At 38.9% G+C, this 25,886-nt stretch overlaps 1 protein-coding gene across 1 annotated transcript in view; it reads left to right on the forward strand.

Annotated features, from left to right (window-relative positions):
* Positions 1 to 550: 550 nt before the first annotated feature.
* Positions 551 to 25,886, forward strand: part of AASS (aminoadipate-semialdehyde synthase) — a 51,259-nt gene continuing 25,923 nt past the window's right edge. The window contains exons 1-11 of the mRNA XM_082692239.1: positions 551 to 647; positions 7,430 to 7,654; positions 11,371 to 11,547; positions 14,629 to 14,713; positions 17,978 to 18,045; positions 18,146 to 18,292; positions 19,203 to 19,281; positions 19,408 to 19,535; positions 20,902 to 21,050; positions 22,464 to 22,586; positions 22,949 to 23,060. Coding sequence (XP_082548365.1) covers positions 7,445 to 7,654; positions 11,371 to 11,547; positions 14,629 to 14,713; positions 17,978 to 18,045; positions 18,146 to 18,292; positions 19,203 to 19,281; positions 19,408 to 19,535; positions 20,902 to 21,050; positions 22,464 to 22,586; positions 22,949 to 23,060 — 1,278 coding nt within the window. The 5' untranslated portion in view covers positions 551 to 647; positions 7,430 to 7,444. The remainder of the gene's footprint in view (positions 648 to 7,429; positions 7,655 to 11,370; positions 11,548 to 14,628; positions 14,714 to 17,977; positions 18,046 to 18,145; positions 18,293 to 19,202; positions 19,282 to 19,407; positions 19,536 to 20,901; positions 21,051 to 22,463; positions 22,587 to 22,948; positions 23,061 to 25,886) is intronic.

Genomic DNA, 25,886 nt, shown 5'->3' on the forward strand with positions numbered 1-25,886 from the left:
CTTTGCCACATAGATTCTTAATATTCACTGGATGTGAATATTACTACACTTAATATTCACTGGATATAGATACACTACACTTAATTTGGTAGTCTCAGTTTGTTGGACTCTAAAACTGTTCTAGGAACTGTCATCTGGCCTCACAGGCTTATTATGAAGCTGTGAAATGCTTTGAAAAGTGTGTATCGCTAAAACAAACGTAATACACATGAGCTCACAACTTTTTTCCGGGAGAGACACACATCTCTCTAGTGTGTAATGCCCGGACTGTTTTCGTCCTCCTGCGTTTCCGCCTGTCCTCTGCTACGGACAGTTACAAACGTGGTCAATAACTGTCCTGGAAGGACGTGATGCCCCCAGCTAAGGACGCACGCAGGTCAGAGATCTAGAAGGCAGAGGGATTTTCGGGGAGGAGCAGGGGCAGGGCATGACCTAGCACCTGGCAGCGCCGCCGATTGGCGCAGGAGAAGGTTGTTCCCTCAGGGCGGCCGCTGATTGGCTGCGGGAAGAAGAGGCATGACGTCCTCAAAAGTTGAGCAAACACCTCCTCTTCCCCGCCCGCATCCCAATTTCGGTTGGGAATTCGGAACCTACCCTCTCCGGAGCTCGGAGGCGGCGGGACCCGTCGGCACCTCAGCGGGGACGAGGTGAGGAGGGCCGCCCGGAGGGGGCTGAGCCGCCGGGCGGTGGGCTCAGCGGGCGAGATGCGCTTGGAGATCGCCCGCGAGCTCCGACTGTCCTCCGAGAGCGGCGGGCGAGCCCTGCCTCTCCCACGCCCTGCGCCGCGGGCCACTCGGCGACTCCGCGCAACCCAGTGGTTTCCCGGACCGGCCGAGAGAGAGGGTGGCGAGCTTTTCGGCCTCCCTTGCGAGCGTTTCCTTTGGAGCGAGGGAGGGCTGTCAGCGCAGTCCTGGAATTTTGAATAGCAAAGGGAAGGGATGGCAATTATTATTATTATTTTTCTCTCTCTTTTTGGCCGGGGAAGCAGGGGCAGTCGTTGGGGAATAAAGGATAGATGTGGAAGCTGCAGAACGAACACCCTGTTAATTCTCGGACTGTATACTTATTTGGGTTGGCTGGCGGCGGGGTGTGGTTGATGGAGATTTTGGGGGGCAGCCCTCTCCCTTAACCCCAGCTTTCTCTGTATGCGGTTGCCGGTCGACTTTTCCAGCTCTGGCCTGCTTAGACAAACTCTGATCACAGACTCTTCAACCTGACCATCTCTGGCTGGTCATTCTCTTTGAGGTGGGGACTCCTCTCACCAACACCCCCCTTCCACTCCCCCCTCCTCCCCAGCATACTGCTGTTGCTTGGCTATACTCTAACGGACAAAGAAGATTTAAGAAATTTGGGCACTCAGCAACTCCTGAGACCTTGCGGGGCCTGCGTGTCCAGTGTGAGCACTTAGGCTGGGAAGGGGCACAAGCAGGCGCAGTTCCTCTGCCTGACTGAGTTGCGCTAAATGCCCTAACAACTTCCAGAAGTGATGTGTTTTTCAGACACTGATTTTAGGGGAGTGGGAGTGGGGTGGGCTAGGAGAGAGGAAAGAAGGGAGAGAGAGCATTCAGTAACCTGAACAAAGGTGGACATTTTTTGATATTGTGGGCCATCAGTTATCAGAATGTGGGGAAGTTGTGGCTATAATTATGCCCATGTAGCTACTCAGGGGACTGAAGGGTCATTTACTCAGGCGGTAACTTTCACATATTTTATAAAAAGTTAGCAGGAGCACTTTGCATAGATGCCTCTCTGTCTCTGCGTGTATGTTTTGTCACTTGCATTCCCCCTCTGCCTTTTCCCCATAGATGAGTGAATCTAGGGGTATGTGACCTTCTGGCAGTGTAAAGTTTGTGGCCATTCTGCAAAGTGAGTTAGAGGACAAAGATTTAGGCCAATTTGCCCTAGTGATTTTACCACACTCCAGAAAATCATACTTGTTTTCAGTCTCACTTGTTACTGGTATCAGCATTATCAGAACTTTACTTGGATTTATTTGCAGTGGAGCCCTTTTACCCGCCTCCTCCCCCACTCCCAAGCTTTTAAGCCTTAACAGCTCAGGATTTTGGAAGTGACCTTTGGCATGTGTGCAGTCCTCCTTTAACAGAAAAGTTTTCCAGACAATCCCTTATTAATTATCTTATACAAATAACATTGCATACAGTGGCAAGTATTTTTGGTGAGATCACAAGAAAATTCTATGGAATTAAGAAACTGTACATTTGGCATAGGAAATAACATTACTGTTTTCATTGAATCTAAGATACCATCCATAATAAAATACATCCCTATTTTAGGGCTAAAATATGAAAAATGTGTCATAAATTTAATGGAATACTGTATTAAAATGCTAAGTTATATATATATTTTGAACACCGAGGCCTGCAGGGTGAAATTGAGGAGGGGGCTTACTGGGCTCCATTTTGTTTTCCTTGACAAATGAAAAGAAGGAGGGAGGGGGTCAATGTGGAGCCATTGTGAAGGTCTTCCTACACTGTGACAAAGAGAAAGGGAAGGTAGTGTTTTCTGTTAGTGGTGTGGTTGTCCCCCGCTCAAGGAGTAAGCAAGCTTGGAGCCTTCTTCTTTTCTTGACATTTATTAAGTATTAATGGTGTGCAAGATAGTACTCAGTACTTTGTGCATATTGGCTCAGATAAACTTCACAGTAGCCCTCCGAGGTAGATACTAATCTGAATCCATTTTGCAGATGAGGCACAAACAGGCCCAGTTATATACCAAGGTCACAGAGTAAACATTTATAGTTTAGCAAAAAGACAAATAAGCAGGTAAACTTTTTGGATTAGAGTCCAATTTAAAATTAACTTTGCAGTCCATCTCAGTGATACTAAATTTGTGGGCTAAAGACCAGAAGAGTCATGGGTTTTAGAGATCTTTGGATGACTTTGAGTAGCTGCTTGAAAACATGAATATTCTTAGACCAGATTAATTAATATTAGTAGATTCCTCCTGCCCCAAGTCTGCTGTTTTTTTTTTTTGTTTTGTTTTGTTTTTAACATATGTTAACTGTTTTTAAAGGAATTTAACATGGAAGCATTAAAAGAATGTACCTATGCAACAGGAAGTGAAAGTCTGGAGGATGGTGTTGCTGCTTGCCCAAGGCTTGTTCTGGCAAGCCTTGGGGTTGGGAGGCATTTGGATTTGTTCTAGGCCATCACCAGGTGTTCTGTTAATTTGGAACCCTTTTGGGCCTCTGGGATTATTATGGTCTGGAAACCAAATATGTATTGTGGGTCACAACTCATGGTGATGGAGCTGTGGCTTCTGCTCTTGAAGGCAGCTTTTACTTAGATATAATCTTTTATGAATACATCTCACAAAATCTTTGCTTCCTTCATGTGATTTAGGATGGTGATACAATCAGTGATCATAGTTTATTTCATAGTAACTGAAAGAAAGTGGTGGGGTATGTATGGAATTCTGGGCTTGCTCCATCTATTTATCTATCTATCATCTTTATCTCTAATGACCATTTTCCTTTTCACTTCTGAAAAGGGTAGAAAATACTAAGAACATTTAAAGATGTCCTCCCTGGGGCACATTGTCATGTATACATTGCAAAGATAGATAGTTTATAAATTAAAAGACGTTCTTAAGTCTTTCCCCCATTGAAAGATGGGAAGAACGGTATGGTGGTATCGTAGAGATGTTCTATTGCTAAGTGCATCCACTCATCGTCCTCCTATCTCAGTGCATGCCTGTGCAATTCACTGTAATACTCCCGTGACTTTTTAGAGTTATTTCAAATTCCTGATTAAAAATGTATACCTTAAAAAAATGTATGTTTTAGTGCTGTTCTTGGTTTACAAAACATAGAGAAGAATCTTTTAAATTTCATTTTTGTGCTATTTGGAACAGTGGCCTTTTATGTGTTGAAGGAAACACACACTAATCTGAATCCATTTTGCAGATGAGGCACAAACAGGCCCAGTTATATACCAAGGTCACAGAGTAAACATTTATAGTTTAGACTGTTTAGAAATTGGCAGGGGAAGTTATTTCCCTCTGCTATGTGACACTTCTCTCTCTACCCTTTATTCTTCTTCTTCTGATCATCCTCCTTATCTTCCCTAGCTCGCTCTTTGTCTCTTCATCTCCTTTTCTTGCTTTCCCACCTCCTCCTCGCTCATCCTACAAACTGTCATTAGTACTGACAAGTGATCTCACTAGAACCAGTAGGTAAACCAGGGATCTTCATGCATTGTTTCACTGAAAGCATTGCCAGAAATATACCTCACATTTACTGCCTGATATTCTTGGAAAGGCCCACAAAATTCAGGACAGGGAAATCTAACACAGCCCACCTAGACATTTCCATGAAATAGACACCCACCATGCTCTAAGAACAGTTAAGAAATCCTCACTGCTGCAGTTTCTTGATGACCTTAGAATGAAATGAATTGTGGGCCTGGAGATTTACCACGTTGAGACCAAATTTTGAAGTTCAAGCAATTACTAACGCAGTAATACCTGATGCAATTAAATCTCTTGTTCTAAGTACCCAGAAACCGAGAATTTACCTTGGCAATGACTCAGGAAGGATTTTCTGTGGCCCATAGGAAAGGGATCGGTAGAAGCACCCCATGCTGGGGAGAGAACTGATCACTTACTCTATTAAAGTCGAGGCCATATGAATCTAATTTATTTCAGAAATGAGCTGGCAGCAGTTAACATACATTAGATCTACATGGTGTGGATCTGTAGGCTTTGGCTAAGAGAAAAATCCCGAGTGTTAAATATTAACCCAGGAATCCTGCTTCTACTTAGAAGCAGCAGCTCCAGGCAGATTCCAGTTAAGTTTTTTCACCTGTAAAATGAAAATAATAATAGTATCTACTGATTAAGATTTTTGCAAGGAGGAAATGAAATAATGTCTGGAAAGTGTTCAGCATAGTGTTTAGCATGGTGTCTATTGTTATGTTTATTTAAAAACAAAGTTAGAATTATGATTTGAGAATTCTCTACAAAAAGTGAAAGTGAAAGCAGGTTCCCAAAGAAACAAGAGGATCTACTCCCTGCTACGCTTCTTTTCTAGTCTCCATAGAAAGTCTGCCTTTGCAGCTTAAGCAGCTGCCTTCGGCTCAGGTTATGATCTCCAGGTCTTGGGAGGAGTCCCCAGTTGAGCTCCCAGCTCAGCAGGGAGTCTTCTTCTCCCTCTGCCCCTTCCATCTGCCCTCCCTGTCTCTCTTTCTCTCTCTTAAATGAATAATCTTTAAAAAAAAAAAAAAAGTCTGCCTTTGCAAATATATATGTGTGTATTATTTGTGTGTATGTGTCTGTGTCTCCACACCATATTCCCTATCCCGGACAAGGGAGGTAGGGAGGAAGAGGTGGGATGATGGGCACTGGGGGAGGTGAGGCAGTGCTTATAAATCAAGTTTGGGCGGAGGAGAGACACCAAATTATCTGAACGTGTTCCCTCATATTGGCTCCAAGAATTGCTGCTAAGAATAGAGGATGCAGGGTCACCTACGGTATGTGAAATAGAGCCCTGTGGGAAATATGGGACCATTTCTAGGCTCATCTGTGTGTTAAAAACAAAACAAAACAAAACTCACTTATCTTTGGAATTGGTTTTATTTAAGAACCATTGGGATTTAAGTCCTATGGTATTGTTGCAGTTTTTCCTCTGGTTTGGGGAAGAATGAGTGCTATGGACTTGGGCTTGAGTTTGGGCCTGATAGAATCTTTTTTAAAAACAAAACTGTATAAGGGCACGTGGGTGGCTCTTTTGGTTGAGCCTCCGACTCTTGATTTCTGCTTAAGTCATGATCTCAGGGTGGCGAGATAAAGCCGTGTTGAGCTCTGTGCTGAGTGTGGAGGCTGCTTGGCATTCTCTCTCCCTCTGCCCCTCCCCTCTGCTCACACATGCTCTCTAGCTTTCTCTCTCTTTCTCTCTCTCTCAAAAAAAGACGAATTTTAAAAAAGCTGTATAAAAAAAAAAAAAAATCAGATAGTGTATATAGCAGTCTTTTACCAGAATATTGCTCATTAGTATTTTGGCCAAGTGAAAGAGCCTGAGCTGCTTTTTTATCATTGTGTTTGTTTGCTGTGTGCATCATTTTTCTTACTGTCCTTCTTCTTTCTAAAGTCTTCTTAGCTGATCTCCTTGCTGTTTGCTTTGTTCTTTTAGTCTGTTGTGTTGTGACTTGACCTATAAATTTTCTAACTCAAATGGCAAGTAGTTGCTCCCAGAAAATCCACTTGTATATGCCGCTGTTTAGACAGAACTTCCCCATCTGTAAAGTGGGTCTGGTGTAGAGATTGCAGTCTGATGTAACAGAAATGTGTTCATAAGAATTTTGGTGTATGTTAGTAGTGATTGGTAGGAAATTTCTAGAAGCGTAAAATTCAATTTCTGTATTTTGATGCCAACCTTAAACATAAAAAACTAAGGCTTAGCATTGAAATGATCCAGTAGATTATCCTCTGAAATTACCAAGTATATGTAACCATTTGAAGAGGGACAGACTATTGTTTAATATTTATGCTTTAAAAATCTATATAAAATTGACTCTGTGCTGGCACATAGTAAGCCTCTTGTTTATTCAGTTTCTTGATTGAATAAATGAGTGGTATTATGCAATCTGGAGTAGCAGAAAACTGGTTGAGGCAGATCTGGGTTTAATATAATAGCAGGAGGAAGTGGTATGGAGGGGAAACCCTGAAAAGGGGAGCAGCATGTTTATAGCAACAAAGGGGGGGGCTAGGACAGTGCTTCTTAACCTTTCAACACCTGTTACGGAGAAGCATGTTTGTTTTGTTTTCTTAAATATCCAATCTGCCAGGACCAATACTTTTCTAAAATTCATTAACATTGAATTACTAGAAAAATGGTCATGTGATATAGAGGTTTCCAAGAACTCCCTTTCTATTTCTGTGCATTGCTCATCCAGGACCCGTAAAGAGCAGGTCACCGACTGCCAACAGGCTGCCAGACACACTTGGAGTAGCACCAGTTTAGGGAATGGTCTGAGATGAAACTCCAAAGAGGTTGGAGCTGGATTGTCAAGAATCTTGCGCACAATTAAAGGATTCCAGCCTTTGTGCCATCAAAATTGGCATAAATTATCTTTTTGTATTTGCATCATAGGTTAACATGCTTAAAACTTTTGTGCTGAATACATGTTTGACGAAACATATTTCAAAAACTCTTTTGGTTTGGCAAATATTGGCTAGTGTCCTATAATTTACTCTGTACATTTTTATTTTGGAAATAACCTCATTTGTGGAAATTTGGGTTTGTTGGGTAAGGGAGCACTTCACGTCATCCAAGGTTTCCCTCCCCTTTTCTCTATCTTGTGTCTGTTATATCTGAGTTGGTTGGATTTTACAGCAGATTTCTCAGGAGACCAGAAATGATCTGTGAGCCCTCCTGCCTTTGTTGTCCTGTTCTCTTACGATGTCTTTACAGTCAGCAGGTTTTAAGATGCTGCGAGTACAAAGGACCAAACTGGGCAGGCTGGGGCTCAGCTTTTCCAAAGGGCTTCACCACAAAGCGGTGGTGGCCCTGAGGAGGGAGGATGTGAATGCCTGGGAGAGGAGGGCACCTCTGGCTCCCCGGCACATCAAAGGGATCACCAACCTGGGATACAAAGTCCTGATACAGCCTTCCAATAGGCGAGCCATTCATGACAAGGTAAATATTTCTTATTTTTTAAATATGTGGGAATAAAATGAAAATCAAGGAGCATCCGAGTAAAAATGCAATGTTTATGAAATCAAGGAACATCTGAATAAAAATGAAATGTTTGCCAATGTACTTAAACACCACATGATGATATTCCTTTGTTTTGATTATAATGAGATTTCTAGTTAGAATTTTTACTTGAGTCCAGAATTTAATGAGTTAAGTATTTTTTTTTTTCCACCCTATTCCGTGCTTTCTCCAGATAAGGGATAGAGGAGTTGCCTTTAGAAGGGAGCGATGTCCTTTAGTCATTATGTCCATGTGCAGCCCTGGTTCTGGGACTGGGGAGCCTAAGGCTACTAAGACATTACTACATTTCCTGGGAATAAATCATTCTCCTGCATAACCATCAGACCTAAAAAAATAGTAATTCCATAATATCATCTCACATAGCCCATTTCAAATTCCCCATTCTCTCAAATGTCTTTATGGTCTTTTATTTTAATTGAGGCTTAATTAAGGTTCATTGCATTTATTGTTATGTCTCTTTAGTTCTTTTAATTTAGATCTGCGCGCCCTTTTGATTTGTTTGTTTCTAAGACATTGACTCTTTTTGAAGAGTCCAGACTACTTGACTTGTAGAATGGTCTGCTTCTGGGTGTTACTGGCGATTATATTCAGGTTAAAACACTTCTGATACAAATATTTCCCAGGTGGTGCGTGTTCTTTCCACTCTATCACATCGGACACAAAATACCAGGTTGTCCCAAGGTTAGGAATTCGTGGTCACTTGGCTGAGGTAGTTGCCACCAGGTCTCTCCATTCTCTACATACCTTTTTCTGTTTGTAATTACTGAGTCTTCTGCGGAGTGATGTTTTGAGACCTGTGAATCTTGTGTTTGTTTATCAGCTACCTTTTGCTAAAGATGTTAGGATACGTTGATGATCTTTCCTGAATCATTTTTAACACGGAAGCTTGCGAAGTGATGATTTTCTGACCTTATCACTCTTCTAAGTTTACTTGCTGATTTTCTTCTAGGAAAAGAGATTGCCCTTACTTTTTTTGTCTTGCTCTTTTGAGTATCATTATGGCTGTATGGACCTTTTTCATTTAATGTATGATAATCTATTAACCATTTTTTTTTAATGTCCCAGTTATCCCAAATTCGAGATAGAGGGTTCCTTTAAGGGTGCTCCTCTGTCCTTTGGAGCACTTGATCTTTCAGCTTTCTTTTTTCCTGCACCAACAAATGGTCTTAGTCTTACCTTGTGCTTTTTTTGCCCCGCACCTGGGATTAGCCAACTATCTCACCAGGGAGCTCTGATTTCTTTTAGTATATAGAAACCAAGATCTGATATCTGGTGTTAAGTGTGCTTATTTTTACTGAGATATTGTTGCTTTTAGCACTTTTAGTGATAGAGCTAAGAAATAAGATTACACATACATATACATATATATTACTTTATATTACTTCATCATGAATCCATATGGATATTTCAAACTAAAATTTTTAACATTGCAGGTTTTTCTTACCTTTAAAATTTTATATTTACATATATTTTCTCCAGTAGTGAAAATTTTAATTCTTTATAATATTAAGGCATGCTTTTTGTTTTATCTTGTATTATACATAAAATAGTTTTGGAATCATGATAGCTATTATTATAACTAACAATAAACCTATAAATGTTAACAGAGTAGATCTTAAAAGTTCTTATGCAACTGTGCATGGTGACAGATGTTAACTAGATTTATTTTGGCGAACATTTTGCAATACATACAAATATCGATTATTATGTTGTATATGTGAAACTATATAATGTATGTCAATTATACCTCAATAAAAATAAACCTATTAAATGGAGTTTAGTATTTTTTGAATAAACAAAGTGTTTCTGCTTTTAGAATATATCTCACAAAGAATATTCAGATTGCTGTATTAAAGTTATTTGAGTGATATTCATTTGGATTTATATATTTTTTTCTATACATTTTCAAGGTTGCTTTAAATCCTTTTTGATTTAATTATGTTTTTAAGATAAGTGAAACATTTAAAAGTTTCAAATGTTTGAACTATGTAAAATGATGCAATGTAGAAAGTCTTCTTATCTTAATCCCTTACATCCTGTTCCTACCCTCTCCATAGTTTACCATTGTCATTAGTTTCTGACCTATTATTCCTATGTTTCTTTCTGTAAAAATGAGCGTGTGTGTGTGTGTGTGTGTGTGTGTGTGTTCTCAGTTTCCCCCTTAGTCTTACATAGAAGGTTGTAAACTATACATACTCTATCTTACCTTGTTTGTTTAGTCAGTGAGATGTCCTGGAACTCACTCCTTGTCTGTTCATGGAGATCCGCTTCATTCTATTTAATGGCTGTGTTTTAATGTCATAATTACTCCGTGATTTGTGATTTATTTAACCAGTCTACTACAAATGGACAAATAGATTGTTTTCAAAGAAACCAGGTATGAATCACATGTTCACTCTTGTAGTATCTGTCCATCTGTAGTTTCCTTTAAAGTAGATTCCTAACTAGATTCATCTTCCTCTTATTCAGCTGCCACTTTTGATGCTCTTTTAATTCTGCCTGGATCATGCTAACCCTTTATTTAGAAGTCTGAAATGACTTCTATTGCCTCCATGTGCTAGATACCCAATCTCAGTTAAATGTGTAAGCCTCAGGTTTCCCATTGATTAAATGGCCGTAATAATAATACCTACCTCATGGGAGTTTTAGGAAAATTATATGAGATAATTCCTGAAAACAGCTTAGGAAAGCAACTACTAATTTATTAATAAATGTTGATGATGATTTTAATTTTTTATCCAGTAAAGACCATATTCACTGTAATAGTCTTCTTTTCCAAATTGACTTATCCCTTATGCCCTAAATACTCCTTACTTTCCTGCCTCCATATTTGTATATATTTCTTCAATTCTTTCTACTGATACTACCACCTTGCATCTCCCATCTCTCCAAATCCTACCTAGCCTTTTAGATTACTTTAAAGTTTCATATTTCCTTGATAATCTCACCCAGGAATTATCTCAGTATCCATTAAACTAATGTATCACTTAGATTCTGCTGTTCATAATTCTTTTGAATTCAGCCTCATTTTCTATGCTCCTAACTTCTTTTTACTGTATTTCATGAGCTTCTTTATAGGAAGGATGTTGTCTGCCTTTTTAGTGTGTCTTACCATCTCATCTCTAGCACAGTCTGCTGGATGGAGTGGGGCAGTAATAAATACTAATTGAACCAAAAAAAAAAAAAAAAAAAAAAAGAAAGAAAGAAAGAAAGAAAAAGAAAAGAAGAAAAGAAAAAAGTAAATATTGCAGATATATGTCTTTCTTTTCAAAATACACCTGAGTAGTAAATTGCTATTTTGCATTTAACATTTCAGTGCATTGTTGATACAAAATATACATTTCACAAATATTTTAAAATCATATGTGCTAGTAGTTATGACACACTATTCTCTGCTCTTAAATAGGAGTAGGTGGTGAATTTTCTAATTTTTTTTGCTATAAAAGCCAAACTTGTTAAATTGATCTTCGGCAAGAAAGTAAAATACTAGAAGTAGCTATTCTACTATTTGTTCTGATCCATACAGATTTTATGCCTTCAAAAGAGTGTGCCTTTAATTGCTACACTTATTTATTAAAGAAAATAAGAATACAACAAATTAGGGAAATAACTTTTAACCAAAATTGCATTCCCAGGAATATGTCAAAGCTGGTGGCATTCTTCAGGAGGATATTTCTGAAGCTTGTCTAATTTTGGGAGTTAAAAGACCCCCAGAGGAAAAATTAATGTCTAAGAAGACTTATGCATTCTTCTCCCACACAATAAAGGCTCAGGAGGCCAATATGGGCTTGCTGGATGAGATTCTGAGACAGGTAATTAGTGACCAGTAATCATAAATGTTAATATAGAAATAGTATTTCTTTCTATCTTTAAATTTCAAGTGGAGTTTTAGTTTCCTTTCAGCATGTAGGAAATATATCATGTTATTCACCTCAGTAGGAAAGGTGATCTGTGAATTAGTGCTTGAATAGTTCTGCTGCTCTTAGGGCTTCTCTGCTGTGCAGGTTTGGAATTTAATAAGAGAAACCAAACATTTCATTCCTTTTGTACTGAAATGGAAAAAAAAATGATAAAAGTGTTCCCCCCAAACGATTAGCATTTTATAATGCCAATTGGTCAGATACTACCAAGTAGAATTGAGAGCTGAAAAGAGCTTCGGGGATCAAAAAAATCCACTTCCCTCATTTCTCAGATGGAGCCCAGAGAGGTGAAGTGACTAGACTGAGGTTGCACAGCTCTGTAGTGCCAGAACTGGACTGGGAATTATTTTTACATTTATTATCATTCATGAAGGAAGAAATCATTTTTTGAGATATAAGTACTATACAAAAACTCTAAAGTATTAATTCAACAAATACTTAGTGTCTGCATTGTGACTGATCTTCACTGCAGTGGCAATAAAGGAACTCTGTCTTCACAGAGCTTACATTCTAGTGGGAGGAGACAGATGATAAATATATAAATAAGATATCTCATCTGTCACTTGGAGATATGTGTGTTGGACATCAATATAATACAGAAGGAAAAAGGGGGTTTTGGGCAATGTGGGTGGATGGTAGTTTAAATAGGACGATCGGGGAGAGCCTCACTGCAAATTTGGCATTGAGCAGAAATTCAAAGGATGTGAAGGATCAAGTCATATCTGTCAGGTAAGAGTTTTCCAAGCGGAGAGCATACTAGTGCAAGGTCCTGTGGGTCTGGCTGTGGAGGATTAGTAAATCATGTTCTTAAAGATTTTTTTTTTTTTATTTGACAGAGAGACATCACAAGTAGGCAGAGAGGCAGGCAGAGAGAGAGAGAGAGGAGGGAGCAGGCTCCCCGCTGAGCAGAGAACCCGATGCGGGGCTTGATTCCAGGACCCTGAGACCATGACCTGAGCCGAAGGCAGAGGCTTAACCCACTGAGCCACCCAGGCGCCCCAGTAAATCATGTTCTAAAGTGCTTATTCAGCCTGCCGTATGGATAATATTGGAGATGGGAGGAGAAAATTGATAAGATTGTTAGTCTAGACTAGTATGGATACCAGGTTCCAAATGACAGTAGCTTGCACAAGGGAGTGGAAGTGTGGAAGTAGAGGTGGTGATACAAAGACTGTATTTTAGAAGTCAGATCCTGCAGAAGTTACAGGTGAAACAAATGTGGAATATGAGAGAAAGAGCAAATGAGAGGAGTCAGGGTCTTCGCTTGGGCAATTTGAAGGAGTGGCCACAGACTGAGATGATGGTACTGCAAGAGGGAGCAGGCTTGGGTGGGTCCACCAGGAGACAGGAGTCGAGTTTAGGGCTGCTGAGTTTAATTGGTCCATTAGACATCTAAGCAGATTTCAGACTTTAGACATTAGATTTTAAAGAGGGAGCCATTGATAATGAGTTTGTAGCTCCAGGCGACTCCTCCCAATACATATTTGCGGTTGTTAGAGACTTGATGGCATCTAAGACTGGGAGACTTGATGAGGGTAGGCAGTAAGTGTAGATAGAGAAGTCCAAGGTCTAAGCCCTGGGGTAAGACTGCTAGATTAGAGCATTAGAAACTAGACTAGAATCTAAGGATAGGCAGAGGACAGGAGACCTCACAAACTGTAAAAGGAAGGGAGGAAATTGTGTTCTGTATGGGCCTATAGAATACATTCTATCATTTCAAATTTACAAGACCTCTGCTAATGAATTCCCAGTGGTTTTGAAAAACAAACTCAAAAAGTAATTAATGTAAATAATGCTACAAGAAAAAGGTTTCACCTTAAGCAGATAAACTCCTTTAAAAGTACTTAGGAGGGGTGCCTGGGTGGCTCAATGAGTTGAGCCTCTGCCTTCAGCTCAGGTCAGGATCTCAGGATCCTGGGATCAGGCCCCGCATCAGGGTCTCTGCTCAGTGGGGAGCCTGCTTCCCTCCACCCCCCACCCCGCCCCTGCCTGCCTCTCTGCCTACTTGTGATCTCTATCCATCAAATAAATTAAAAACAAATCTTTTAAAAAAAATAAATAAAAGTACTTAGGAAGGATTTTCTTTTTTGTTACATGAACTTTTGTTTGTTACAAGAGAACTGAACAAAAACAACTGCTTTTTGGCAGTATTTTGTAACCAGTTACTTAGAGTTGGATGAATAGTAAACATTCTTATATTCAGTCACATGGTAAAAATCATATGCTCTTTGAGGAGATAAAGTGACTATTTAAGACATTCTGTAATTACAGTATATCAGTAGCTTTTAATGTGAGTTAATAAAACATTGCTGAGAGGGAAGATTCCCAAAGACAGAAGAATGTGGTTTCCGTGAAGGTGAGAAAATGAAAAGCAGGTGGCATGTACTACTTTGTAAATGAAGTTTACTTGTAAAAGGATGAAGAGAGAACAAAGAGGGAAGGTGGAAGGGAGAGAGAAAATGAGATTTGTGCGTATGGACTTGAGAAGGGGGTGTTGTCATTTTTAAGGTAGGAAGGAGCAGTGTACAAAGGGGTAATGCAGGAAAGGAAAAGTTCCAAGCGTGGTCTTGGAAGACATGGGGAAAAGCTGGGATCCAGTTTACAGGGATTAGCCTTGGGAGGGACTTGTTTTCTTTGAGACTAGAAGGAAGGATGTGGGGATGAGTGGACTGTAGATAGATATGTAGATTGTGCTGGCCTAAAACGTAAAGGAAATCATGCCTTTCCAATTTTATTGACCACATTCAGGGGGCATTTATCACCCTACTGGGACCATCTCTAATCACAGACCTATCAGTAGTTTGTGACCCAGCATTTTCTGGATATTTCATGGTGCACCTGATGGTAACTTACAAAGTCAAGATATATTTTATAAGAGAAAGAAATGTGTATATTTATTTTCTCATATATATGCTTTACTCATTGAGATTAAGCTTAGTTGGTCTGGGTGAAAATTTTTTATCCTTTCTTCAGGAAATCCGACTTATTGATTACGAGAAAATGGTGGATCATAGAGGAACACGGGTAGTGGCGTTTGGACAGTGGGCAGGTGTGGCAGGTAGGTATGCTAGGGTTTTTACAGCACCCACTTTTTAAATTTACCTGGGAAGTAACTGTGTTTTCTTTTTTTCTATGGCTAGAGCAGGGGAGTGTTCATTTCCACCGACAAAAATAAACATGGGGAGGGCGCCTGGGTGGCTCAGTGGGTTAAGCCTCTGCCTTCAGCTCAAGTCATGATCTCAGGGTCCAGGGATCAAATCCCGCATCAGGCTCTCTGCTTGGCAGGGAGCCTGCTTCCTCCCCTCTCTCTCTGCCTGACTCTCTGCCTATTTGTGATCTCTCTCTGTCAAATAAATAAATAAAATCTTTAAAAGAAAAAAAAATAAACATAGGGATACAGCTAAGGGTGATGAATATTAGGGGAATAAAAAAGTAAATCATTACATATCTTTATTACAAAAGTTAGAAAGAAAAAGCAGGGAAAAGGAGAACAACTATGAATAGGATCTGACTTTGAAGGTAGCTCTATCTGGAAGACTTGGAGAGGTCAGTTTGGTGGCTTCTTGAGCCACTCACCCAGATGGCCCATAAGAACAAAACAGTTCTTAATAAACATAAAATGTTTTAAATCATAGAGTATGTGCTCTGACTATAATAAAGTTGATGTTGAAATAATAATAGAAAGATACCTAGAAAATTTCCAGGTATTTGGAAGGTAAACAATGTATTTTTGAATAACTGATGAGTCAAGAAGGAATCACAGGAAAATAAGTAAATACGTTGAATTCAATGAAAATTTAAAACCGCATACCAGAATTTATGGGGTGCAGATAAGGTAGTGCTTGGGAGGAAGTTTATAACATTTAATGCTTTTATTAGAAATGAAGAATTTAGATCACAAATTAGTGATCTAAACTTCCATCTTATGAAGCAAGAAAATGAAGAAGTAATTAAACCCAAAGCAAATACAAGGAAAAGAATAATAAAGATAAGAGGGAAAATCAATGAACTCAGAAGCTAGTTTTTTTTTTTTTTTTTCTTAAGCAAATCACTAAAATCGATAGACCTCCAGTTAGGCTGATTAGAAAAATAGAGAAGGCACAATTTACCAATATTAGGAATACAAGAGGGGTCATCACTATATTTCATATAGACATTAAAAGGGAAAGAAAATATTATGAATAGGCTAATAAATTTGACAGTGTTGATCAAATAGACAAATCCTTGAAAGATGAAAATGACCAAAACCAACTCAAGAAATAAAAAACTTGAATATCAATGTACATAAGAAATTCTACTCATAGGCTTTTATCAAGAGAAATGAATTACTTTTTTTTTTTTACAAAGACTTATTTCTAGTAGCTTCATTATAATAGTGTAAAAATAATCCAAATGTCTATCAGCAGAAGAATGGATAAATAAGTTGTGATATACCCATAAAATGGAAGCTCCTTGTCAATAAAAAGAAGTAAACTACTGAATAAATACTGAAACTACACTGAATTATGTGTGAATCTCAAAAACATGCTGAGTAAAAGCAGACACATAAAAAAAGTATATACTAATAATTTCACTTATATGAAACTGTAGAATTAACTACTCTGTACAGAGAGAAGTAAAACGAGTACTTTTCTGGGGCAAAGAGCTGGGGAGGATTGACTGGGGTGATGGAAATATTGTATATCTCAGTTATGTTGGTGGTAATACGGGTGCATACATATGTTCACGGTTATCAAACCATGCACTTTAAATTGGTGCATTTTGTTGAATATAAATTACTCTTTTAAAAGTTGACTTCAGGGGCGCCTGGGTGGCTCAGTGGGTTAAAGCCTCTGCCTTCGGCTCAGGTCATGATCCCAGGGTCCTGGGATCGAGCCCCGCATCAGGCTGTCCGCTCCGCGGAGAGCCTGCTTCCTCCTCTCTGCCTTTCTACCTGCCTTTCTGCCTACTTGTGATCTCTGTCTGTCAAATAAATAAATAAAATCTTTAAAAAAAAAAAGTTGACTTCAGAAAAAAGATCAAAGAACATTTGGAAGGGATACAGAGAAGGAAAGTTCTGTTCCTAAAAAGAAGAGGAGAATGGATGCTGAGGTCTTTGCTGTGGGTATGCTGAGTTTTAACTATTTGAGTCCAAACTGAGAAATTCGTAAGATAGTTGATCAGGTCTTGAAATAAAATAACCTGTGTTAGAGATACAGACTTGGGGTCATCAGTGTATACAGAATACTTGAAATTTAGGACTGGATAAAATTAGCTAAGGAAAAAAAATATATAGGGATTGAAGAGAGTAGGTCCCTGGACAGAATCTTGAGGCCAGCTAATTTTTAAAAAGGACCTTAAGGAAAGGGCAGAGGACACAGAAAGAAATGGGCATGGGAAGAGGCACCTATAGAAATGTAAGATGAAAATTTTCAAGTTAGGGATCCTTGGGGAAGTGAGGGTTCCACGTTGCCAGATACCACTGACAGGTAAGTCAAGATCTGACAGTTGTTCCCTGAGTTTAGCTATTTAGATAACTAAAATTGCCAATGGCAGTCATAAGGTCAGTGCTGACATTGTATTTGTTTGTTCATTAGTTTTGGTTTGAGAGGAATCTAAGTGTCTTTAAATGTTGATACTATGAGCCAGTATATTGTGCTAAGACAAATAACTCAATCAGAGAAAGACAAGTATATGATCTCACTGATATGAAGAATTTGAGAAACAAGACAGAGGATCATAGTGGAAGGAGGGAAAAATGAAACAAGATGAAACCAGAGAGGGAGACAAACCGTAAGAGACTCTTAATCTCAGGCAACAAACTGAAGGTTGCTGGAGGGGAGGGGGTTGGAAGGGATGGGGTGGCTGGCTGATGGACACTGGGGAAGGTATGTACTATGGTGAGCGCTGTGCATTGTGTAGGACGGATGAATCACAGACCTGTACCCCTGAAACAAATAATACAGTGTATGCTAATTTAAAAAGAAACAGTAAGCCAATAAGGAAGGACAGTGAAAGGAATAATTTCCAAAGTGAATTCCTTAGAGAAGGAATGGGAAGGGATGGAATTTGGAGCAAAGGTGGAGAGAATAACCTTAGAAAAGAAGAAGGACACTTTTCATTTGCCAGGGTTGAAAGTGGAAGGGACTAGACAGGGATGCCGCTGCGTAGTGCTCTCGATGGCAGACGATGGAGAGGACGCATACGGTGACCACTGGGGCCCCTTCCGAATCCACGGTGCTGCGGTCTGTGCTTTATCAGAGCACCGAGCAGGTTGCAGAGAGAGGGAGAGCAGCTTCAACCCCTGACTGATGGCTTTTCTGTTGGTCTGATTCTGCAATAGGGATGATCAACATTTTACATGGAATGGGGCTAAGGCTCCTCGCTTTGGGACATCACACACCTTTTATGGTGAGATGTGTATTTTGTTCATTTTTTGGAAAATGTGTATCATTTTTTGGACAATGTCTCAGGCAGTTGACTGATTTAATTCCTGTGTGTTTGCCTGCAGCACATTGGCATGGCCCATAACTACAGGAACAGCAGCCAGGCCGTGCAAGCTGTCCGCGATGCTGGCTATGAAATATCTCTGGGTTTGATGCCAAAGTCGATAGGGCCTTTAACATTTGTGTTCACAGGGACTGGTAATGTATCTAAGGTAACTTCTTCGATGTTTCTAAGGAAGTCTTTCTGGAAAGCAGCCCGAACTCTGAAATTAGCCCAAGGAATGTGAACATTTTTGGTCATCTCAGAGCCTTGCTTCTGGATGAGTAGGCGTTCTGTTTTTGGTACTTTTTTTTTTTTACCTAGGTAACCTTTCCCCAGTATAGAGCAGTAATGGTCCAAACTTAACTTTCTTTGCTGTCGTTTGACTCCAACCTGTCACAGTATTTGAATACTTTTTCTTTCTAAAGAAATAAATCATTGTTAGTGGTACATAGGTCTTTTCTTAAGGTGATCTCTTTTACCTTCATCACAAAGATAGCCAGAAATTTGGAAGTGAGCACAGGATGTAAATTTTAAAAAATGATTTGAAGTTTCGCCCAGAAGATTTTAGGAAGCTTAATATAGGATCAGAATTCATACTTTTTCTTCCTTCTGGGATGGTTTTGAGAAGGCGATTGTGATCCTGCAGGGATCTTCTCTCAGTGAAAACATATTACTAATAGGACATCACTCTTTGTATTATACTGTGAGATAGGCATCTGATTTTTTTCAGAGGAAATACAGTTTTGTCACTTGAAATAACTCTGCAATGAAACAAAAAGTAAATAGAAATATTTTATTGTGCCCTCATTTTTAAACACCTTTGTGTCTACTCTGAGTAACTTTAGTTAAAAAAAAAAAAATGAAAGCTCCTTCCAATGGATGCTATTCCTACTGGAATAAAAGTTGGTTTGTAGGCTGTGTGAAAGAAGCTTATCTGTACTTCTGTGTTGCACAGTTTGTCTCTAGGCAGGACAAATGGAGCTAATAATTGTGGGAAAAGTGAATTGGAATCTTTGCAGGAAAACATGTTGGCTTCTTTCCTATTGATTTTTAGATTTTTACTCATGCATTATTTACAGGGAGCCCAAGAAATCTTCAATGAGTTGCCTTGTGAATATGTGGAACCACATGAATTAAAAGAAGTTTCCCAAAATGGAGGTAAGGGGAGGGGAATGACTGTATGTATCTTTTACTGTTTTTAACAGTTTCTGTGTTATAATACTTTATCACCATAAATCTTTATCATTTGTCACCTACTTTACTAATTTCTTTCTCCTCTCCAAGACCTGAGAAAAGTGTATGGGACGGTGTTAAGTCGCCATCATCATCTTGTCAGGAAAACAGATGGTGTGTATGATCCTGTAGAGTATGACAAATACCCTGAGCACTACATAAGTCGTTTTAATACTGACGTGAGTATCACACTCAGCTTCTCACTTCGTTGCTCCTAATATGCTATAGTTAGGCTGTTTTCAAGGAGAGAGATTACTAATGTATATATTGGTTTTCAGTTCCCCATATTGACTTGTGAATCCTTTGGGTTGGCCTTAGAAGTTGTTGGCTTTTATCGAGGTTGGGAGCGGGCTTTACTTAGTGGTTTTGCTGGATATGCCCTTAGTTTCAATATCTCTATTTCTGCTTCAGGTCTGCATGTGCCCAATAACTCTAAATCATTTCCTGTGGAATACTCTTTTCTGTATTTACCTTGGACTGGTCAGTGCAATTGGCAAAGCACAATGTCTATGAGGTTTTATCTCAACCTAGGGTCATCCCTTCTATGGACACAAATTGCAGTTATAACCTCAGACAGTTGTCTTGGAATCCATGGCATTGATTACAGAGGACTAGAGTGAAACAGCACAGTTACATAAGCACAGGCCTGTCCCCACGGTACAGAAAGTTTCCTATAATACAGAACCTTCTGATGGGGACATACTGGCTGTATCTTCTAAGAAGAAAAATGTATGTATGTAGGAGTCACTGTGAAGTCGTCCTCAAAATCAGCAAACCAAAAAATAAAAAGTTCAAAATAAAAAGTTCAGAAATACGTTTGAACAGTAAGATAGCAGATTTTGGTATGAAATACAGCTGTTAGGGCATGTAGAGCATGTCGTAGAGAAGGACTTTTACCTGTAGCTTGAGAATGCTTGAGATGTTTGGGAAAGAAAAATTATGAAACTAGTTTCAGACTGAAAAATTAAAAATCTAGTACATTCCGATCCCTTGTTGTTCCCCCAGTCACAGAAATATTGGTGATTGGATGCCTCCTAAAATTTATAATGACCTAGTTACCATGTATACATGTGTGTAGCACGTTTGTCCATGGAGCTTATAGATGTTATCTGACTCAGTCCTCACAGCATTCCTTTGAGGAATGGGGTACATGTTATCCCAGTCTGGCAGGTAAGGAAAATAGAGACCAGAGAAGTTGAAGTAGCGTGATGTAGATCACACTACTGGTGGTTGAGCTGGAAATAGAGGGCTAGGTCACTTGATTCTGTCCTTTTCCTTTTCTTGGCCATGCACTACCTTAGGAAACAGAAATATTAATATATCTATGCTCATAGACTTATCCTTCATGGAGTAATTCTACACTGAAATCGGGGTGGGTATTTATTGTCCTCACCTCCCAGAATGACCACTGATGTGGCAAATAATAAAGTCAGTTTGAAGGAATATTAAATTATTTCTCATGAACTTTACTGATAGCTCTCTTTCAGCCTGCTGCTTTGAAATTTGCCATTGCCTATCTTGTTCAAGTCTGCACTTGCTTTACAGATTGCACCCTATACAACTTGTTTAATTAACGGAATCTACTGGGAGCAAAACACCCCTCGTCTGCTAACTCGCCAAGATGTCCAGACTCTCTTGGTTCCAGGCAAGTCCTCTGTTGCCGGTGTGGAAGGCTGCCCTGCATTACCACACAAGTAAGCACTTTACTTCAGTAAGGATGGCAGTTTTCAGCAGCAGAGCCCACTCTTAGGGTATCATCTACAGGGGATTCACATACATAGGACTTGACCGTTAAAGACTAGTGGTCTGCTTTATTTCACTCAATTTCTTTGCTGCATTTGACAGTTCACCTTCCTTCTTCTTAAAACTCTCTTCTCAACTCTACATGAAGCTCAAAGGTAAACTCCTTAGAAAGATCTATGTCCCTGTCCCCATCTCTCTCTAGTCTGTTACTTTTTCCCTTCCCGAAATTCACGATTATTTATTTTCTTATGTTTATTATTTTTTTCCCTCCCGTTAAAATTTAATCTTAAGGATAGGGGTCCTATTTATTTTGGCGACAAGTACCCAGTACATTGCCCGACATACAGTTTGTATTCAAATAATTATTAAATGTTGAATTACATAATTAGTCAATAAATAAATCAATTAATCACAGTAAATTGTGAATACCTCATCTACCTGGCACTCTGCTAAGCTAAAGTATAGAGAAAAAATATGATTGCTACCCTCAGGCATGCAGCTGGCATGATGTAAATGCCAAGGGAATACTTAGGAGCAATAAATAGCTCAAGAATTTAGAAGAAAGTAGGAACATTGGGTTCAGCAAAGCCTTGAAAGGGAAGATTGAGGAGAAAGAGAATTAATTGCAGGTGGATAGGATTGATGCTTGATAAGTATGGAACCACCAAAGCACAATTTAAGACACAGTGAGTCTAACAGTCTAGCTCTAGTGCAGGGTTTATAAAGGCAAGTGGTAGTTGGAGGTTGGACAGGACATTTTTGGTCAACCACTAAAGGATTTCAAAAGCTGGGCTGAGATTTCTGTTCATAATTCTGGAGATTTATGTGGCTAGATAGGCACAGACCTATCCCCATGATACAAAAAGTTACCTACAATTCCAAACCTTCTGATGGGACACACTGGCCTCACCTTGTATGAAGAACAACGTATTTGTGTGTTCTGTAGTCTTTGGTCATGCAGAGTCCCCCTCAGAATAAACCTTGTGCCGCTAAGCAGGGTGGAGGTAGTGTAATCAAACCTTCATAAATTATTTAGAGTTGGCTGAATAGGTTAATTTTAATGAGGTTGTTTCTTATGATTTCTCTAGGGATGGGGTTTTCCACTTTGATTTCCTTTTTTCTTCACCTGCTCTTCTTTTTCTTCTTACTTTTGTGTATGGATACTAAAACTTGTATTGGGAAGATTGTCCATATCCTAGAGGAATACAGTGTCCTGAACAGTGAACTGTAGGAAAAAGAACTGAAGAGCCCAGGAAATATTTGGCTCCCATACTGAAAGTTGTTCAAGAACCTTTCATTTTCATTCATCTTTAATCTTGTTGAGAAGTTCCATGCTCTGATCGGAGTATTCATGTTATTTTCAGACTTGTGGCGATATGTGACATTTCAGCTGACACAGGAGGATCTATAGAGTTTATGACTGAATGTACGACAATAGAACATCCCTTTTGCATGTATGATGCAGACCAGCATATCATTCATGACAGGTGAGTTTGCTAAGGCTGCAGATCGCAAGAGGTAGATGGTAATACATCACTTAACCTTGATGTAGTAGTTTAAAATCTCAATGTTTTACATTTTTATGATGGCTATACAAATATCCAGAGCTTTGCTCAAACATATTTAAAAATATGGTAGAAAAACTACATGCAAATTCAAATACTTAAAAACATGTAAATTATATTTAAATGGGAGATGGGTGGCTGAAGAAAGTCTTGCTTATTTTCTTTTATACTTTGGTACACAATTATAAATTATTATGAAACACATAATGGAGTGGACACCTGGAAAAGTTAGAGCTTACAAATAACATTTTATACATCTGAATAAAGCGTATTGCTTCTCCTAGTGTTGAAGGTTCTGGGATTCTGATGTGTTCCATTGACAATTTGCCAGCACAGCTTCCGATTGAAGCTACAGAATACTTTGGAGACATGCTTTACCCTTACGTTGAAGAAATGGTAAGCTGACTGGTAGCATCCACAATTCTGTGGCTTTAAATAGAACTGTGGAGGGATCTTGGGAATGTTCTGGTCTCCAATACCTAAGAAATCTGCTGTAAAATGAAATGCCAGCCCTCCTTCAAAAGTTTTTATAGACATTCATTTATATATTCTGCTTACTTGTCTTATGGGAAATATGATTATATAACTGCCTTCATGATTAATTATAATTGAATTTATCTCTCATTATGCATATTTTATTAAGAATGCTCATGACATTGAGATAAGATTTCCTTTTTTTCACTCTTCTGCTGTCTAGGTCAATTCATGTTAGAACATTCTTACTGTGCTGTGATGAACAGATTTGAAAAATCAGAAATACAGAAAATTTTATTGGATGTTTGTCACTAATGCTTAGTAAAGTGACAGCTTTTGTTCTGGTCCTGTATTTTTCATTGTGATCAGTGATTGACTGCCAAAAGACTGTGTTATCTAAATGCTATTTCATTTGCCAGAAATAAGTGTTCTTATTTCAGTATTTATGTTAGGCATACTCTTCTCTTTCTGTGCTGAGAATTTCTATCTTTTCATACACTTTGAGTGTACTGTTCTTTATCATATGGACAGAGTTAGAAAAGTCTCTTTATAGTCTTTGCATCATATTTCCAAAATTCCATGTCAGCTTGGGGTTGAGCCTTATGGATTGTCTTTTTCCTTAAAAATGGGTCTGATCATAGTTTTCTGGTTTTTTCCAGTTGCATAATTTGGGATTGTATCCTGGATGATGTGAATAGTTACGCTGTGGAGATTCTAGATTGTTACATTTTCCTGGAAGGGGTTGATTCTCTTTTTTTAATTAGCAGAGGTTAGACTTAGACTAGTTAGACTTAAATTGAACACTTTGCCTCATCTAAGGTTGGGGGTAGCTCAAATAAAAATTCAGTTCTTTCATCTTTACCTGGGTTGCTTACCTACACACACTCAGTTTGGGGGTTATCCAGAGATTTAAACAGAGTTCACATGAAAGTTGGGCTTTGCTTTTTCTGAGTCTGCCCTTTCTGGCATTTTCCACTCACATTCTGGAGGCTGTGGTTGCTCTAGGTTCTCTTCCTGCCATACCCATGAAAGGTCATGCCAGATGCTAGACTCATCTCTTTGGGTTTTCTTCTCCAGAATTATGGTGGAGCAAGTCTTTTTTACCTTATTTTTAAAAAATTTTAATTCCAGTAGTTTCAGGTATGCAATATAGTGATTCAACAATCCTGTACATTACTCAGTGCTCATCGTGAAAAGTGTACCCTTATTCCCCATCACCTGTTTCACACATTGCTCTACCCACCTCCCCTCTGGTAACCATCTGTTTATTCTCTGTAGTTAAGAGTCTCTTTTTTTTCTTTGTTCCTTTGTTCTGTATCTTTAATTGCCCATATGAGGAAAATCATATGGTATTTGTTTTTCTCTGACTGACTTATTTTGCTTAGCACTGTATACACTCTAGCTCCATTCATGTTGTTGCAAATGACAAGATTCCATTTTTCATGGGTGAATAATATTCCATTGTGTGTGTGTATGTATATGAGTGTACACACACACACACACACACACACACACACACATATCTGTTTATACCACATATTCTTTATCCATTCATCTATTGATGGATACTTGGGCTGCTTCCATGATTTGGCTATGGTAAATAATGCTGCAATAAACATAGGGGTACATATACCTTTTCTAATTGGTATTTCCATATTCTTTGGGTAAGTACCCAGTAGTGGAATTGCTGGATCATATGGTGGTTCTATTTTCAGTTTTTTGAGGAACCTCCATGTAGTTTTCCATAGCAAGTGTACCATTTTGCATTCCTACCAGCAGTACAAGAGGATTCCTTTTTCTCTGTATCCTCTCCTGCACTTGTTGTTTCTTGTATTTTTTATTTTAGCCATTCTGTTGGGTGTGAGGTACTGTTTCATTGTCATTTTGATTTGCATTTGCCAGATGACTGATGCTGAGCATCTTTTCATGTGCCTGTTTGCTATTTGTATGTCTTCTTTTGGAGAAATGTCTGTTCAAGTCTTCTGCCCATTTTTTAATTGGAATATTTGGGTTTTTTGGTGTTGAGTTATATCAGTTCTTTCTATATTTTGGATACTAATCCTTTATCAGATAGATCATTTAAAAATATCTTCTCCCATTTTTTAGTTTGTTGATTGTTTCCTTTACTGTGCAGAAACTTTTCATTTTGATGTAAGTCCCAATAGTTTATTTTTGCTTTTGTTTCCCTTGCCTATCTAGAAAAATGTATCTAGACATATCTAGAAAAATGTTGCTATGGCCAATGCTAGAAAAATTACTCCCTGTGCTGTCTTCTGAGACTTTTGAGGTTTAGTGTCTTACATTTAGGTCCTTAGCCCACTTTGAGTTTATTTTTGTATATGTTGTAAGAAAGTGGTCCAGTTTCATTCTTTTTCATGTAGCTGTTCAGTTTTCACAATAGGATTTGTTTGAGACTTTTTCCCCATAGTGTGTTCTTGCCTCCCTTGTCAAAGATTAATTGATTATAAAATTGTGGGTTTATTTTTAGGCTCTCTCTTTTTTTCTAGTGATCTGTTGTCTACTTTGTGCCAGTACCATACTGTTTTGATTACTACAGCTTTGTACTATACATTGAAATCTGGAGTTGTCATACTTCCAGTTTTCTTTTTCTTTTTTTAAGATTTTTCTTATTTATTTGAGAGAGAGAAAGAGTGAGAGTGAGAGAGAGTACAAGCCACGGAGAGAGGCAGAGGGAGAAGCAGACTCCCCACTGAGCAGAGAGTCCAATGCAGGGCTCCATTCTAGGAC

Source organism: Mustela nivalis (assembly GCF_964662115.1).
Source record: "Mustela nivalis genome assembly, chromosome: 12".
Classification (NCBI taxonomy): Eukaryota; Metazoa; Chordata; class Mammalia; order Carnivora; family Mustelidae; genus Mustela; species Mustela nivalis.